Source organism: Chiloscyllium punctatum, chromosome 3, assembly GCF_047496795.1.
Source record: "Chiloscyllium punctatum isolate Juve2018m chromosome 3, sChiPun1.3, whole genome shotgun sequence".
NCBI lineage: Eukaryota > Metazoa > Chordata > Chondrichthyes > Orectolobiformes > Hemiscylliidae > Chiloscyllium > Chiloscyllium punctatum.
In genome coordinates, this window is record NC_092741.1 from 63,383,732 (window position 1) to 63,403,045 (window position 19,314).

At 41.2% G+C, this 19,314-nt stretch overlaps 1 protein-coding gene across 1 annotated transcript in view; it reads right to left on the minus strand.

The window, feature by feature from the left end:
* Positions 1-19,314, minus strand: part of LOC140459887 (interleukin-20 receptor subunit alpha-like) — a 46,871-nt gene that overhangs the window by 18,760 nt on the left and 8,797 nt on the right. The window contains exon 2 of the mRNA XM_072554383.1: positions 3,526-3,658. Coding sequence (XP_072410484.1) covers positions 3,526-3,658 — 133 coding nt within the window. The remainder of the gene's footprint in view (positions 1-3,525; positions 3,659-19,314) is intronic.

Sequence of the window (19,314 nt, forward strand, 5' to 3'; positions counted from 1 at the left end):
AGTGGACAGCGAAGAGGGTTACCTCAGATTACAACAGGACCTTGACCAGATGGGCCAATGGGCTGAGAAGTGGCAGATGGAGTTTAATTCAGATAAATGCGAGGTGCTGCATTTTGGGAAAGCAAATCTTAGCAGGACTTATACACTTAATGGTAAGGTACTAGAGAGTGTTGCTGAACAAAGAGACCTTGGAGTGTAGGTTCATAGCTCTTTAAAAGTGGAGTCACAGGTAGATAGGATAGTGAAGAAGGCGTTTGGCATGCTTTCTTTTATTGGTCAGAGTATTGAGTACAGGAGTAGGGAGGTCATGTTGCGGCTGTACAGGACATTGGTTAGGCCACTGTTGTAATATTGCGTGCAATTCTGGTCTCCTTCCTATCGGAAAGATGTTGTGAAACTTGAAAGGGTTTGAAAGGATTTACAAGGATGTTGCCAGGGTGAGAGGATTTGAGCTATAGGGAGAGGCTGAACAGGATGGGGCTGTTTTCCCTGGAGTGTTGGAGGCTGAGGGGGTGACCGTATAGAGGTTTACAAAATTATGAGGGGCGTGGATAGGATAAATAGACAAAATCTTTTCTCTGGGGTCGGGGAGTCCAGAACTAGAGGGCATAGGTTTAGGGTGAGAGGGGAAAGATATCAAAGAGACCTAAGGGGCAACTTTTTCACGCAGAGGGTGGTACATGTATGGAATGAGCTGCCAGAGGAAGTGGTGGAGGTTGGTACAATTGCAACATTTAAAAGGCATTTGGATGGGTATATGAATAGGAAGGGTTTGGAGGGATATGGGTCGGGTGCTGGCAGGTGGGACTAGTTTGGGTTGGACCGAAGGGTCTGTTTCCATGCTGTACATCTCTATGACTCTAACTGACATTTTGGAGGTATAATTCAGCTTCAAAAGCATATTAATACAATGAATAAACAAACACCTTAATAAAAAATTGCTGTAAACTGGGACATTTGCTGCACATGCAGCTCTGTGTGTGATGTGAGGTTACTCTGAGATAAAGATCTGAAGAGAATGTGCACCTGCAAATGTGTGGTTTACCTTTTCTTGCTCAGATGCTCTCATGCAATGTAATACTTCCCTCACAAACTAGCACAGTGTTTTCACTGCCTTTACATGTTTCTAGTGCTTTCAGTGTGCAAAATAAGAGGGCAGTGACACAATTAAAGTAATTAAATGTGATACAAAAACAGAAATTGTTGGATAAGATCAACACATCTGACAGCATGTGTGGAGAAAAAGCAGAGTTAGCATTTTGGGTCCAGTGATCCTTCTTCAGAACTGATTGTAGCTAGAAAAAGGTGGCATTTATGCTGAAGGGCAGGGAGGGAATGAATGATAGCTTAATGATAGTTAAATGTGATTGCTACTGTTTTCATCAACTTTCTGACATTTTTGGAGATAAAAGACTATAAGGCATTGGATCAGAAATTGGCCTTTCATCCTATCAGTTCTGCTCTGTAATTAAATGAGATCATGGTTAATCTGATATTCCTTAACTTCACTTTCATAACTTTTCCTCATAATCCTTGATTTCCTGACTGTTCAAATATTTATTTACCTCATCCTTGAATATTCATCATGTCCCAACCTCAACAATCCTCAGCAGTAAAGAATTTCACAGGCTCATTACCCTCTGCAAGAAGGAATTTCTCCTCACTTCTGTCTTAATTTCCTAATTTGACAGTAGTACCTCTGCCTTTACACTCTCCTTCGAGGGGAAACTTTCTGCACCTATCCTGTCGAGCCCCCAAACAATCTTATTTGTTTCAGTAAGGTCTCTTCCCATTCTTCTAAATGCCAGTGAGCAAAATGTATACCTTTCAGAGATGAATCTGTAGATGAATTGATTACTCCAAGGCAATTAACATAAATCACTCAGTTGTTGCAACCACCTGATGAAGGAGCAGCGCTCCGAAAGCTAGTGCTTCCAATTAAACCTGTTGGACTTTAACCTGGTATCGTGTGATTTTTAACTTTATACTGGACAATACTTTTGGTAAGTGGATTGTATGGAAACAGTTTGCAGGGAATGCATTCGTGGTGATTAAGTAAACAATCACATTTCTGAATCAAACCATCAAATTTAGTTTTGTGGGTAGTTGCGTTAAAAATAAGTTTTTCCACCATCCTCATGACTTTTTAAAATTCAAGCATAAAGCAAGAAGACTTTCTGTGATTATAAAAGTATAGTTTTACTTTGGTCTTTCCTGAAAAATATTGCTCAATATTGCAAGCAATATTTCTTTTAAAAAAAAACGAAACATAAGAAAGAATAATAAGAATAAATGGTTCCAATGGGGCACACTGTCATTTTGCGTTTAAAAGCAACCTTGAATCAACCTAGGCTAACAGGATGAATGTCTTCCCACTATTTTGGTTGTCCATTCATATTGAGTCTGGAATGTCTCATAACAAGAGGATACAAAACTGGTGAAACAACTCATTACTTGATGAACAACATAACCGACAGAACTAGAACCTACACAGATAGGTTATCACTTGTGTTGTGATAATGAAAATGAATATAGTGACTTGTCTAAGGGCAGCGTCATAGCATTTTGTTGGTAAAACATTAAGGAAGGTTACATTGTAAAAATGTACTGTATTTTCTGTTACTAATCTTCATGCCACAATATCAAGTTTGCAATGAACGATTTTCAACTATCTGATTTTTGTGAGACATGGATCTTTTTAATGTGCTTCTGTACTGCAAGAGTTCCTGGGAATTTTTTTTTTTGAAAACGATCTCTATTAGAATCTCTGAGAAATAAGTATTTTTGAACAGGGAAAAGGACAGAAATATTGAGCTCTCATGCTGCTTCTGACCCTGAGCTGGGCACACTGGTCCTATCCCAACCTGAACACATCCCTGGGTCCTTGTTATTGGGTCCTGGTGTACTCCACTGTCCTGGACCCTGACTTTGAATATCTTGTGTCTGGGAATAGTCTCTTCACTAATTCTAAATTACTTAGAATCTACAGCACAGAATAAGCATTTGGCTGAGGCCATTTTTTATGCTGCACATGGGTCTCCTCACCACCCCGCCCCCCCCCCCCCCCCTTTAATTCAACCCATCTGTAAAACCTTCCATTCTTTTCTCTCTTATGTGCTTAACTAGCTTCCCCTTAAATGCACCTATGCTATTTGCCTCAACCAGTCCTTGTGGTAGTGAGTTCCACATTCTAACCACTGTCTAGTTAATGACATTTCTCCTGAATTCCCCGTTGGATATGATAATGTCTATTTTGTATTTACAGCTTCTAATTTTGGCATTTGATATTGCATTCTGTGGATCATGTGTGTATGCATTGGAGGAAGAGTGAGATATGGGGGACATTAACGTTTTTTACATCTGTGTTGGGAAGGGACATTAAAGATGGCCCAAATGGTCTGAAGCAGGACAGATTTGTGTGTTGTTAATTATTTCCGAAAGTTACGATTGCTTCATTTGGAAACAACAAAATATAATCAACATCTAAACAGCCACATAGTAGCACAGAATAAGAGTAGTAATTACATTTTATACTGTATACTGAACAATATCTTGCATCTTTTCTCTCTAGGTAGCTCCCAGAGCACAACGTTCTGCAGATTGACTGACCAGAAGTGCACATTACTTGGTGCAGGTAATGGGCTTCTGCAGAGATGTCCTGAAACAAAAAAAAAGGCAGTTATGTAAAAATGTATAAAGTAAGATCAAAACTGAAATGGGCTTGACATAATTATACAAGAATTATCAACATAGAAACAGCCAGTTCACACTGATGATTATCATCCACACAGACTTAGGCCTTTCCCACATGCCTGACCTGATCCTTTATTCCCCTTTCCTTCAGTCTCTTACCTAATCCATTCTTAAATATTAATGTGTTCCTTGCTTTAATCAGTGAACTTAATAGTGCATTCTACAGCTTCATAACCCTCTGTGTAAAAAGGTTTTTCTTATTTTCATCCTAAATTTGTAATATTTATTTTTAGTCTGCTCTGGATGGCTGAACCCCTGAAAACAGCTTGTTTCCATTTCCATTGCCTCTTCCTCTCAGTATTAATATATCGTCTCTATCTGCCAAACAAGGGATGGTTGAGGAAAAGAGCATTAATGTACTTAAGGGTGAAATTTTAGAAAAAGCCATTCCAGCCATTTTTTGAAATTGTTCATTGCTTCTGGGCATCAGTGGCAAAGTCAGCATTTCTTACCTACCCCTTACTGCTCTTGGGAAGGAGATAGTGAGCTGCCTTCTTGAACCTTCAAGGGGTGTGCCACTAGAAATGAAGTTCCAGAGTTTTGACCCCACAACAGTGAGGCAGCTGCACCTAAAATTATGCTTCCAGAACATTGGAAATTTAGATTCAGCTGTGTGTATCAGTCCCCAAATCCCTCAGCACTGCCATGTCAACCAGTCGCCCCCATTTCAACACATAGGATCACAGTGTCATATCGCAGCAGGAGTGGGTTACTTGCTGGCTCAAACCTGCAGCTCTGTAATCCCAGCAATGCAACAGGAGTGTTGAGACCCACTGACACTACAGGGAGACCAAACTCACTGAGGATCCCAGATAAATCAGGAGCCAAGGGTCTCAGCAAGAGGGAGGGAAAGGATAAGGATTAAGGAATGGCAGGGGATGGTTTAAAGAGGCCAGGGGGTTAAAGAAGCTGATGATGGTGTTTGAGGAAGGGAGGGATGCTCTGATGGGTCCAGGAATCTTGCAAAGGAAGTGTGCATTACACCAGCCTGATATTGGCCTTCCCTCCACATAATATTGCCAAAGTGTGACAAGGCTGTTATATACCATTCATTGGCCATTTAAGGGTATTGATAGGTGCAAAGGTGTTCAGACTGCCAGAAGCCCTCATTGCTCCAATAAAATTTCAGATAGACTGATGACAAGAGAATAGGAGTCAGACAGGACACCCATTGGATTTGGGTTTATCCCTTGCTTTCCAACCCACTGAGAGGGGAGTTAAAATTCCAGACCACTCATCGACAGGCATTAATCAAATTCAAGCTACACCAGTCTGAGATCATCAAGGATTAATATTCCTCATTTATTTTTATTTAAGACCCTTGCAAACTGATACTCTTGAGAACATAAGCAATTTCTGAGTGAGCTGATATTAAAACTAGAAGACACCACAAGAGAACAGCCATGAAACATCCGCTCAGAAAATGGGAACACAGCAAGAGAGAAATATTGAGTGTTAGAGTGCACCAAAGAAAACCTTCTGACCCATTCTTTGAATAATTGATTTAATTTTCTCATTTGCACTTTTTTTTTGTTACGTTCTGTTTGCACTATTTTAGCCAAGTTAGTACTGTACCTGTATATTTTGAACAGGTTTGCTATTAAATTAAGAAAACAGACATGGGAATGTAGTTAGAAATCATCAGCATACAAAAAGAAATTCTTCAATTCCTGGGAAAGAGCTCCATGGACAATCAACAGGCCAATATTTTGAAAAGCAAGCAAAACAATTCATGTTAACAAACCGTTTTAGAAAACCTATGCGGTTTCTCTGTATATGTTTGCTCAAAATTTTCCATCTCCCCCTTAGCTTTTGCTGCTGACAGTCGTTTATGTTTCATCAGTACTGCATATTAGATGTGGTTCTGGTGGGCTACTCAGATACTGAAACTATGTCACGCTCTGAAAATTGCATCTCAGGCTCCATTAGTTTTGTGCTCAGGTACTAGATAAACTCATTCTGCATTCTCTTCCTGATGGGGGTTGGGTGGTGGTGGAAAGCCAAATCTTACATATACCAGCTTTTTGACAAAAGTATGTGGTGCTTTGTATTTTTTCACATTTTGGTTTGTTTACAAACAACATAAGTGTACTGTCTGACAATGGGGATGTCTTTAAAATGTTGTTCCCGGCTCACACATGGAGACTAAATGTTGGGTGGAGTATTAGAGGCAAGCTAATACTGTACATATGAAACCAAATCCTTTTGGATATGAGAAGGAAAAATAATAAAAAGTGAACATGTCTACAAAGAAGTTTCATTGAGTTTGATCTTGCAATCAGGTGCTGCAAGGTACATAAGAGAATTAGTTTAGGGACTTGATTGTCTCTGACAATGGATGTTCTGCATGTTACTGTTCAGCACAATGTCAGGAAATAACAAAGACCGTGAAGAATAAGTTTTTTGCTGGGGTGCAAGCTGCTCAATAGAAAACTTATTGTTGCAGCATCAAACCATCCTTGCCACTCGTGAAAGGAATTGTTGTGTGTCTCTACCATGGCTGCTTGAATCATAATGCCAGTTTTATCATAAATCAGAATATTGAAAATTACTCACAATGTGCTTTTTTTTTGTGATGCCTGTTAAAGTCAGCAGCATGAAAATAGCCATGAGTGCTCCCAGACAGAGTGTGAGCTTGGGAATTTGGTAAGGAAGGAAGCTGGCATTGTGAGGGAGGAGATCCAGCATAAACAATTGACAGATCAAAAACTAAAAAGATTATGTGACAATAAGAAGTAACAAGTGAGGAACTAGTGAGCACTACCTTTCTAAACTAATACGTTTCAAGCAAGGTTTATTACTATGAGTACGGTGGGTTAACTGTTATCAATATTTTTTTATCAACATTGGTGAACAAGGTTTATTTGCGTTTGTAACATCTATTAGCGATAATAAGCTTAACTGAAAAATACATAAAAGTCAGGGCTGCTCCAACCTTGATAGTATGCATCCTGCGTAATGTGGGAACTTCAGGACCAGTTCCGTCTCCCGGATAACCATTTCTGGAAGAAGCGGCATCAGTTGCAATTGTTTGAGTACCAGCTGACATCATTATTGTGCATCTGTGGAGCTAAGAGCTATGTGGAATGCATGTTGATCGAATCAGTCACTCCACATCTTAAATGAATGAAGGGAGAGGGGGTTAGGCGAACACTTAGCAGTTAAAAAGGCAAGTAGTGCAGGAGCCTTGAATACATCCCACTCTTCAATCAGCATTCAGTTCTGAACACTGAGGACAGTGATCTGGGAAGTGCAGCTTGAGTGAAGTCCATGGAGATAGAATTACAAGGAAGGCTGAAAAAGCCACAGTGGTAGTGATTCAATAGTTAGAGAGCAAAAAGGTATTTCTGCAGCCAGAGATGTAAATACAGGCTGTGCATTGCCTCCCTGATGCCAGGATCAAAGATGTAACTGAGAGGCTGCAGGGCACATTGAGGGGAAAAAAATGAACAGCTTGCAGTCATGGTCCACTTTGACATGAATGATCAAGGCAGAAAGATAGATGGGGTTCAGCAATTAGGATTCAATTGTCTAAGTAGGAAACTAGCTAGCAAGACATCACAAATCTGTGGATTGTTGCCAGTAAAACGTGCAAGTAAATAAAAAAAGGGAGCATATGCCAAATGAATGTGTGGCTGGAAATATGGTGCAGGAATGATGGCTTTGGAGTGGTTCTTGGGATATTGGGACCAACTCTGAAGGAAGTTGGGCCTGCACAAGCTGAATGGCTTGATCCTGATTGGAGTTGACACTGAGCTCCTTGCAAGTTCCATTTTGCTAACGGTGTAGGAGCTAGTTTAAATTAATTCAGTAGGTGTGTAGCAGCCAGGAAACAATAGCAGAGTATCAAGGTGTGAAGAACACTGGGAGAAATAGATAGCACAGCATTAGGAATAGTAAAGTCAGAGTAAGGGAGAAAGTAATAAAATGTAGGCCAGGGTTAATGTGAATGTAGGTGAATGCACAGGATGTGGCAAGTAAAATTGGGGGATTACAGGTGCAGAGTATTATGTAGAAACATAACATTGTGGGATGAAGATCATTAGGGATATGCATGAATGTAAAGCTGAAGCTACAATCGGATCAACCATGGTCTTACTGCATGGTGGAGGAGGCTCAAAGAGCTGGGTGGCCTACTCTTGTTCCTTGTTTTTATGCTCATGAATTCATAAGACCTGGATCAAATAGGGCAGGAACTGGGTATGCAAGGTGATCAGGGAAGATAGGAAAGGATGAAAAGGGGAGGCTAATGCTAGTAAAGAGTGCATTGCAATGCTGGAGATACAGGAAGTCCTGAGGGCTCAAGGATAGGATTATTTTGGCTGTGGCTAAAGAGCAAAAATGGTCTCATTACATCATTCAGTGTGGCTTAATATGGGCCAATGATGGTGGGAAGGATTTGAGGGAGAGATTTTCAAGGAATTTACGGAGAGCTGCAAATTATAGGGCAGTTACGATAGATAACTTTAAGGAATTGAATTTAGACTGGAATAGCAGTCGTGTAAAAGGCAGTGTGGGACAAGAAGTGGGATGTCAGACACAGTCAAAAAGTGTTCCCTCAAAATCAAGGGTAGGACAGACAAAATCACACACTCGCTGATAAAAGAGAGGAAAAAATTAACATAAAAAAGAAATAGTATTTGTAAGGCAGATACAGAAATTGCTAGTGAAACTCAGCAGGTGTGGGAGAAAGTGGAGTTAACGTTGAGTCTAGTGACTCTTTATCAGATTGTCACAGTTCTTTGTTTTATTTTTCTGCATGTGACAGAAATGTGAAAGAATATAATTGAGAACAAGGCTGAATATAGAGGATTCAGAGAAAAGGTGACAAAACAAGTAAGAGAAGCAAGGAGGCAGTTAACATAAAAGGGAATATTAAAGTAATCTAAAGGCATTTCGATAGTAGAAGATTGGTAATAGGAGGAGCAGGGCTGAAAACTGAGATTTACACTTGGAGGCAGGCGGTATAGCTGAAGTTTTAAATGAAGTTGTATCTGACTATCAAGGAGGAAGATGCTACTCAGGCTAAAGAGATAAAGGAGATAATTCTGACACTTGAAGGATTTTAAATTGGAAAGGATGATATATCGCATAGCCAATCTGTACTTTTTAAAAAATTAACTAATGGGATGACAGCATTACTGGCGAGGCCAGTATTTATTGCTCATCCCTAATTGCCAAGAGGGCAGTTAAAAGTCAACTATATTCCTGTGGGTCTGGAGTCACATGTAGAGCAGGCCAGGTAAGGATGGCAGTTTCCTTCCCTAAAGGGCATTAATGAACCAGAGGTTTTCTTTCATGACAATTGACCCATGGTCATTGTTAGGCTCTTAGTTCTAGAATTTTCTTTAATAAAATTTAAATTCAGTGGTGGGATTTGAACCCATGTGCCTGGAATATTACCAGTTGTCTCTCAATTAATAGTACAGTGATAACATCTCTCTGCCATCATTTCCCCATCTTATGGTGAATTGATACCAGGACTAGATTAAATACATCCCATGATATTCAAGGAAGTCAGTGTGAGAATTTCCAGTCCTCCTTAGACTCAGGACTGGTGCCAGAGGACTGGGGAATTGCAGTTGTTATAGCCTTGCTTAAAACGACTGTAAACTTAAGTCCAGCAATTTTTGGTCAATCAGTTAAACTGCAATGGTGGAGAAATTTCGAGAAAATGTGATTTTGGACCCAATTGAAAAACTGTTCAAAAATTACAGGTTAATTAAAGAAAGCCAGCATGGATCTCTTCAGGGCAAGTTATGTTTAACCAACTTGTTGGAATTTTCTAAAGGTGTAGAAGAAGTGTTAATGAGGGCAATGCAGTTAATATTTATAGCGCTGTTGTCTAGGCAAAGGCTGAATGGTATTATTTCTAGACTATTGATCCAGCAACTCAGGTTTTGTGGATCCAGGTTCAAATCCTGCTATGGCAGATTGTGGAATTTGAATTTTTTTTTTAAAATCTGGAATTCAGTGTTTAATGACAATCTGTGATTTGATGTGCTTTTGTTTTTAAAAGGGACAGGGGTATATTTAAGATTACCCTGAGTAGTGTCAAGTAGGATTCCAGTGAATCAATGATCACACAATTTGCAGATGGTCATTTGGAGAAGGGTGGGAGGTGCTTCTGGCATTTGACTTTTGACAGAATGCAAAGGCCCAGAAGAACACTATGCAGGGACAGAAAAACAGAAACACTGAAAATAGGAGCAGGAGTAGGGCATTCCATCCATCAAACCTGCTCTAGCATTCAACATCATTATAGCTGATTTGTTATCTCAGTACTCTGTTTTGGGGGAATACTGGTTAGGTGCATAATAATTTGGGGTGGCATAGTGGCTAATACTGCTGCCTTCCAGCATCAGGGGACCTAGGTTCAATTCCACCCTCAGGCAACTATCCATGTGGAGTTTGCACATTCTCCCCGTGTCTATGTGGGTTTCCTCTGGGTGCTCCAGTTTCCTCCCACAGTCTAAAGATGTGCACGTTAGGTGGATTGGCCATGCTAACTTGCCCACCACATAGTGTTCAGGATGTAAAGGCTAGGTGTATTAGTGACAGGAAATGTAGGTGTGGGTGAGACATTCTTCAGAGGGTCGGTGTAGACTCAATGGACCAAGTAGGCTGTTTTCACACAGTAGGGGTTCTATGATAATGAAGTAAAGTTTTTTAAAAAGGAAACTATCCAAAGAATTGATCTTGCTTTTATACCCATTAAACCACCTCATGTAGTTTAACAAAACAATATCAGCATACGTCATATTAATCCTCTCTGACATCTCTGAGAATGTATTGTTTATTATTATTTGAAAGGAGTTGAACAAAATATCATCACATATACAATGCATTTGAGTACAGTGACATTCTTCTGATACCCCCCTCAGGCATTCAGCTCAGTCTTGGAATCTTACTCACTGAGCCAGCCAATGGTTATTCAAAACCAAACATCAACTCCACCCTTCCACAGTCACATGATCAGTTTAATTACTATGCATTGTATCTAATTGTATCAATGTACAATTGAGGAACACAGATAGGCCTTTTGGCACCTCGAACCTGTTCTGCCATTTGATAAAACTTGCGTGATCTGATTGTGGTTTGAACTCCACTTTCTTGCTTGATCCTGATACTCTTTGACTCTTTTGTTAGTCAATGATCTGTCTACCTCTGCCCTAAAAATATTCAATGACCCAACCTGCACCCATCTCCAGGGAAGAGAGCTCCACAGACTCACAAACCTTTGAAGGAAAATAATTTCTCCTCAACTCCATTCTAAGTGGGAGACTCTTCTTTTCAAACTGTGTCCCTTAGTTCTTCCGCATTTGCCATCAATACCGTCAAGTCTCCTCAGGATCTTATAGGTTTTAATAAGATCACTTCTTATTCTTCAAAGCTCCAATGCCCAATGTCTCCTCATGAGATAAATTCCCTGTCACCATCAGAAGGATCAGTTGAGGCAACCTTATCTAAACTGCATCTAATGCAATCAAGTACATTCTGAAATAAGGAAACAGAAACTCTGACACACTAGTCTGGCTATGGTCTCAGTGAAACTCTATGCAACTGCAGCAAAACATCTCTACTTGTAGGATCAGAGGAGCACAAGTAGGCCATTGAGGCCTTGAGCTTGCTCCAACATTTTAGATCATGACTGATCATTACATCAGTGCCAAATTCCTATGCTATCCCCATACCTTTGATTGCATTAGTATCCAAATATTTATCAATACCCATCTTTAGGATGCCCAAGATTAAGCTTACATAATCTTCTGGGCTAGAGAATTCTAAAGGTTCTGAGTGGAAAGATCTCTCCTCATCTCAATCCTAAATGGGCCATTCCTTATTCTGAGACTATACTATCTAGTCCTAGACCATCCCTCCACCCCAATCAGAAGAAATAATCTTTCAGCATTCTCTCTCTTTAGGAAGTTTGTAAGTTATGATGAGACTACTCTTCATTATTTAAGACTCCAGAGAATTCAGGCCCAGTCGTGTTGAACTCTCAAAAGACAGTGCCACTATCTGAGTAATCAGTCTGGTGATTGTCCACAGCACATGGTCTATGGAAAGAATGTTCTTCCTTAGGTAAGGTGACCAAACCTACAAGCAATACTCTAGGTGCATGTCACCAAGTTTCGATATAATTCAGAATCTTTACTCTTATACTGAAGTCTTCTTGTGATATAAACAAATTTACTTCTATTCCTCTCATCAGCCCTTCCTTCTAGCCACCAACCAGATTCATTCCTCCCATCGACCAACCAGAATGTACCCTCTACCTGTCTTCACCTATCCCCACCTCACCACCCTGCCCCCGCCACCCCCTTTATCTGCAGCTCCCCTTACATCCATCCCCAGTCCTGACGAAGGGTTACACCCGAAACATTGACTTCACCATTTCCTGATGCTACCTGGCTTGCTGAGTTCTTCCAGCCGCCTGCCATTTTACCTTGGAATCCAGCATCTGCAGTGTTTTTGTCTCCTTCATGAGCAGGCCCACCATCCCAAAAGTGCCTGTTATTGCACTCTGGCACTGCCCAGACTGTTGGAGCTGCCAGACTGATTTGCAATTCCACAGGGTGGGACTCAGTGGGAGGGTGCCGTCCAACTCTCTAATACTCAGCCCCTCCCACAGCATATTATGGCTACAGAGGAGGCTCCTTTCCGATCTACTGGCTTATCGCTCATCCACGTATTTTTCTGACCCATTTCTCAGTGCCTAAAATAGTGTTTAAACTTCCTGCACTAATCTCTTAATGGCATAGGATTACCCGGGCACACTGCATGGATAAGAAGTGAACATGTTATTGCACGCAAGTAACAAAGACTTTCTGAGTTCCAGCCAATTTGAATAAATGGATCTCAACTTGGTGGAGGTCTGTTTCAATACATGATCTACTTTGCGTGATCACCACCACGTTCTCAAGCACAGTTGGGGATAAATAGCAAATGCTGGCTTTTCCAGTGATGTTCAAATCCCATGAAAGAACTAGTTAAAAGATCCATTATGTATTATGACAAGGAAATTCAAAATACTCAAGCCTATTACAAGAATATCTGCTCTGATACACCTACACTTTGTCAGCATTCAGTATCCCATGTAAAAAGCAAATACGTTTAAACCTAGTGGTAGTTGGAGAACAGATAGACTTGGAGAAATTGTAATTGGAAATAGGAACCTGCATCTATATAATACCTTTCACATCCTTGGAGCATCTGAAAACACTTCATAGCCCCAAAACTTGCATGTATATAGATGTGCAGGTGAGGTGAATTGGCCATGTTAAATTGCCCATAGTGTTCAGGGATGTGTAGGTTAGGTTCATTAGTCATGGGTAAATATAGGATAATAGGGTAGGGGAAAGGGTTTGGGTGAACTACTCTTCAGAGGGTTGGTGTGGACTCGTTCGGCCAAAGGGCCTGTTTCCATACTGTAGGGATTCTACAATTCTATGTTTCACAATATCTCAAAGCCCTTCGCACCTAATTTTTGAAGTTTAGACATTTTTTGATTTGTGGGAAAGCATGGGAGATAATTAGTACTTAGCAAGGTCTTGCAAATAGCAAGAATAGATTGCAATAGAATTAATGACTAGGTCATAGAGTCATAGAGTCAAAGATATATACAGCACAGAAACAGACCTTTCGGTCTAACTCGTCCATGCTGACCAGATATCCTAAATTAATTTAGGCAGATTTGCCAGCGTTTGGCCCATATCCCTCTAAATTCTTCCGATTCAAACATCAAACCAGTGCCTTTTAAATGTTGTAATTGTACCAGCCTCCACTTCTTCTGGCAGCTCAGTCCATACACACACCACCCTCTGTGTGAAAAGGTTGCTCCTCAGATCCCTTTTAAATCTTTCCCCTCTCACCTGTAACCTATGCCCTCTGGTTTTGGACTCCCCTACCCCAAAGAAAAGACCTTGCCTATTTACCCTATCCATGCCCCTCATGATTGTATAAACCTCTAACACACCAGGGAAAATAGCCCCAGTGTTTTCAGCCCCTCCCTGTAGCTCAAACCCTTCAACCCTGGTAACAATCTTGCTGATCGTTTCTGAACTCTTTCAAATTTCACAACCTCCGTCGTATAGCAGGGAGACCTGGTTACAGTAATGACATTGCTGGAGGGATAAACACTGCACAGGACACAGAAGAACTTCTCTGCTCCTATTCTTCTAGAAAAAAAAACTTTATATTCAAAGAACACTTAATACCAATACTCTTGTGGGAATGAGCATGGTTCATCAGTGGATTATGGTATGTAGAGAAACCAGTTATTGCTCTATGGATTGACTAACAAATGACTTCTTATGTAAATCTTCCGCATCCTGCATGATCAGTAAAAGCCTTTTGACGTTTAGAATGCTTACTTTCTTTAATTACTGGTATTACTGTCGGCAATGGTGCAAAAGTCGATTTTCAAGGTCTCAAAAATTGTTTCAAAAAGAGTGGGTTGTCTTATAAAACTTGAACTGCTTGAGTTGTAGGTGGTTGTCATTTTGAGATTTGAAATAATTCAATTCAGCTCAAATAAATAAGACTAAATCGATATAACATGTGTCATGAATTACTCTTCACCATAATCATAATGTTTTTAAAAAGCTTCCTGAATTCATGCTGAATCACATTGGATATGTGATTCCACTGTAGATCAGGGTCTGTACTTCCAATTTCAGAATCTCCCTCCTTAAAAAATAATCAGCTTCCTGTCTATTGATTGAATTGGGATATTCCACAATTTTGAATGATCAAATTACAGTTTATGCATGAATAGCATCACATGATTTCTTGGACATAATCACATAAAACACCAAATGAGACTGAGCATATTTTTCCATTCTTCATGAAAGTTTTTATTTTTCATCAAATATCCACCTATTCAATTTGGCAAGAACACAATCCCCAAATAGGTTGATGAGGCACACATCCAAAGGTTGAACTTGGATGTGAGACCTGTGGTAGAACTGCAATCATTAATCATACGGAATCTAAACATGTTCCACAATGTTAAACTGCTTGCTTTGAGTAAGTCATCGAGATGCCACATATTAACAATCCACTAATTTACTTAATTCTCATTCGTCCAATGGTTTTCAGGGACATGCAGAAAAGTTCCTTCAGAGAACTTGATTTACAGCATGGGCTTTACCTGTGAAAATTAGCACTCGCTTCGATTTAATTTCCTTGGCTATGCAGGCTGGTACCACCATGAAACTTGCATTCTCATACCCTGTCACTTTCACTAGAATTACTTCCTAACCTTTCTACTCCAGAGTTTAGTTGCTGAGCTTATCAAAACTCACTGTGTTTCATCCATGCTGCTGAGGTGGCCTATTTGGTCCTTATGGTTTTGCTGCCGTCTGATAATGAATTGTTGGAAACTGGTCATTTTCACCTCGAGATCTCTCAGTTATCTCTTGTAACACAAGTTATTTCTTTATCTTAAAGCAGTTACATGAATCACCTACGGCTGTGAAATTCTTTCTGGACTAACACTTTGATTTGACCCATTAAAGTGCATATGCCACTCATTGCAATCCTCAAGAAATTCTGTCCATTCCCAAGTACTTAATCCAATACATGCTGTTCAGGATGAGGCCAGGACTGTTGCCTGTGCTTATTATGCATTTGGTTTTGAGCATCTTCTTCAGGGAGGATTCCTCCTTTTTCCATTCTTGCACTAGTTTCCAATTTACACTGCATTCCTTTGCTGCAGCAGTTATTTACACAACACAGTTACAGCATTCTTCCCAAATATTACAAGTTTTAGCTTGAAACCAGCATCACATTTCATTCTATTTGTTCAATTTCTTTGACATTTGTTCCACATGGGCCTTCAACTCTCTGCTTCTTCATGGCAGCACAGCTCCTGTTGCTTACCTCATTCCATGCACCAGTTTACAGATTGAGTAAAACATGTATGTGTAATGAGAAATGGGGAAGTCTAATACCTCAATCAATTAATGTGCGATGATGTAAAGTCATCTAGGCTGATTTGCAGTATAAAATGATTGATGCAAATACATATTACAGAAAAATAATGATGAACAATATTATCTTGTTATGTTATCAGAATTATATGTGACCAAACCACATAATCAACAAGTGATAAGATAAGGCTAAGGGATTCCATAATCAGCATATCAGATGTAAGCTCTGTAGTCTTGTTAGATCCAGTTCTGAGTAGTTGCAGACAATTGCTGGAGGAGGACACAGCACAATATCCCCATCCTCAAATAATGGGGAACCCAGAACAGCAATGCAAAAGATGAGGCTGAGGCATTTTCAAACATCGTTTACCAGAAGTGCTGAGTAAATGATCCATCTCAGCCTTCTCCTGAGTCTCCAGCAATACAAATTCCAGTCACTAGCCAATTTGATTCACTCCATGTGATATAAACAAATGGCTGGAGATACTGAATATTGCAAAGGCTATGGGATGATAACATTCTGTCTTTAGTACTGAAGACATGCTCTCCAGAACTCACCACACCCATAGCCAGGTTGTTTCAGGACAGCAACAACCCTGGCATCTACCTGGTCATGTGGAATATTTCCTAGGTATGTACATTAAAAACAGGACAAATCTAATCTGGCCAATTACTACACCATCAGTCTACTCTCAATCTCGTCCACATCCCGCACCTCCGCCCTCCGTAACAAGGACAGAACGCCCCTGGTGCTCACCTTCCACCCTACAAATCTTTGCATAAACCAAATCATCCGCTGACATTTCCACCACCTCCAAAAAGACCCCACCAACAGGGATATATTTCCCTCCCCACCCCTTTCCGCCTTCCGCAAAGACCGTTCCCTCTGTGACTACCTGGGCAGGTCCACACCCCACTACGACCCACCCTCCCATTCTGGCACTTTCCCCTGCCACTGCAGGAACTGTAAAACCTGTGCCCACACCTCCTCCCTCACCTCTATCCAAGGCCCTAAAGAAGCCTTCCACATCCATCAAAGTTTCACCTGCACATCCACTAATATCATTTATTGTACCCGTTGCTCCCGATGCGGTCTCCTCTACATTGGGGAGACTGGGTGCCTCCTAGCAGAGCGCTTTAGGGAACATCTCCGAGACACCCGCACCAATCAACCAAACCGCCCCGTGGCCCAACATTTCAATTCCCCCTCCCACTCTGCCGAGGACATGGAGGTCCTGGGCCTCCTTCACCGCCGCTCCCTCACCACCAGATGCCTGGAGGAAGAACGCCTCATCTTCCACCTTGGAACACTTCAACCCCAGGGCATCAATGTGGACTTCAACAGCTTCCTCATTTCCCCTTCCCCCACCTCATCCTAGTTTCAACCTTCCAGTTCAGCACTGTCCCCTTGACTTGTCCGGACTTGTCCTACCTGTCTATCTCCTTTTCCACCTATCCACTCCACCCTCCCCTCCCTGACCTATCACCTTCATCTCCTCCCCCACTCACCCATTGTACTCTATGCTCCTCTCTCCCCACCCCCACCCTCCTCTAGCTTATCTCTCCACGCTTCAGGCTCACTGCCTTTATTCCTGATGAAGAGCTTTTGCCCAAAACGTCGATTTCGCTGCTCATTGGATGCTGCCTGAACTGCTGTGCCCCTCCAGCACCACTAATCCAGAATACTCTCAATCATTAGTAAAGTGGTGGAAGTGTCATCAACAGTCTACCTGTTGCACCTGCTCAGCAATAACCTGCTCACTGCGCCCAGTTTGGGTTCCGCCAGGGCCACTCGGATCCTGACCTCATTACAGCCTTGGTTCATACACTGCATTTTGGTACATAAAACAAGGGTAGGGCTTATACAATTAATGGTAGGACCTTGGGTAATATTGTAGAACAGAGGGACCTGGAGGTACAGGAACATAATTCCTTGAACTTTGCGTGGTTAGATAGGGTGGTTAAAAATGTTCAGTTCTTTGAGTATAGGAGTTGAGAAGCCATGTTAAGGTTGTACAGAACATTGGTGAGGCCTCTTCTGGAATACTGTGTCCAGTTCTGATCAGTTATAGGAAGGATATTATTAAGCTGGAGAGGGTTCAGAAGAGATTTACCAGGATGTGGCTAGATATGTAAGATTTGAGGTGTAAAGAAAGACTGGATAGACTGGGATTTTTATCACATTGGAGTGTAGGAGGTTGAGAGGCGACTTTTTAGAAGTTTATAAAATAATGAAGGATATAGATAGAGTTAATGGTCATTGTCTTTTCGCTAGTTTGGGGCAAAGCAAAACTAGGGGGCACATTTTTAAGGCAAGACGAGAGAGATTTAGGAAAGACATGAGGGGCATTTTGTTTACGCAGAGGATGGTTTGTGAGTGGAATAAACTTCCTGAGGAAGTGGCGGATGTGGATACAACTACAAAGTTTGGAAGATATTTGGATAAGCACATGAAGAGGAGGGATATGGGCAAGGAACAGGCAGGTGGGACTAGTTTAGTTTGGGATTATGTTCGGCATGGAATGATTTGACTGAAGAGTCGAATTCTGTGTTGTACAACTCAATGGACAAAGCAGCTGAATTGCAGAGCTGAGGTGAGAGTGACAGCCTTTGATATCAATGCAATGTTTGACGAGGTGTGACTTTAAGGAGCTCTAAGAAAACTGGAGTCTACAGAATCATGGGCAAAATTGTTGACTGTGTGGAGTATTATAGGCACAATTGGAAACGGTTGGGTTTATTGGAGGCCAGTCATCTCAGTTGGAATTCAAGATAGATAATCTTAAAACACACCTCTGGGTTAGGTGGGACTTGAACCCAGGTGTTCTGGCTTAGAGGCAGAGACATTATATCTGCATCAAAGAGGCCTCAGTTCCTCAGAGTAGTGTCCTAGGGCCGACCATCTTTGCCTGCTTCATCAATGACCTTTCCTTCCATCATAAGGTGGAATGTTTGCTGATGACTGCACAATGTTCAACTTCTCAAAGCCTGTCCACTACCTACAGGGCACAAGTCAGGAATGTAATGGAATGGTCCCCACTTGCCTGGATGAGTGCAGCTCCAACAACACATAAGAAGATTCACAGCATTCAACACAAAGCAGTAGATGCATGAGGGCACCACCACCTGCATGTCCTGACTTTGAAAGACATTGGGGAGGCATTGGGTTAGTGGTATTGTTGACCCAGAGACCAAGGTAATATTCTGAAGACCCTGATCCATATCCCACACAGCAATTGATGAAATTTGAATTTGAAAAAAAGTGGAGTCTGATGATGACCATGAATCTATTGCTGATTGTTGGAAAAGCCCATCTAATTCTTGAGGGAAGGAAACTGCCTTCCTTTCGAGGTCTGGCCTACATTCACAGCAATGTGCTTGACTTTTAATTGCCCTCTGGGCTATTAAGGATGTGCAATAAATGCTGGTCAGTGATGCCCACAACCCATGAATGAATAAATAAAATCACTATTCCTCTCACATCACTCTTAAAACCCTGGAACTTCCTCTCTAATGGCAATATGGGCCTGCCTACACCAATAAGTCTGCAATGGCTCTATATAGCAGCTCACCACCACCTTCTCAACGGCAACTGGGGATAAGCAGTAAATGCTGGTCCAGCCTG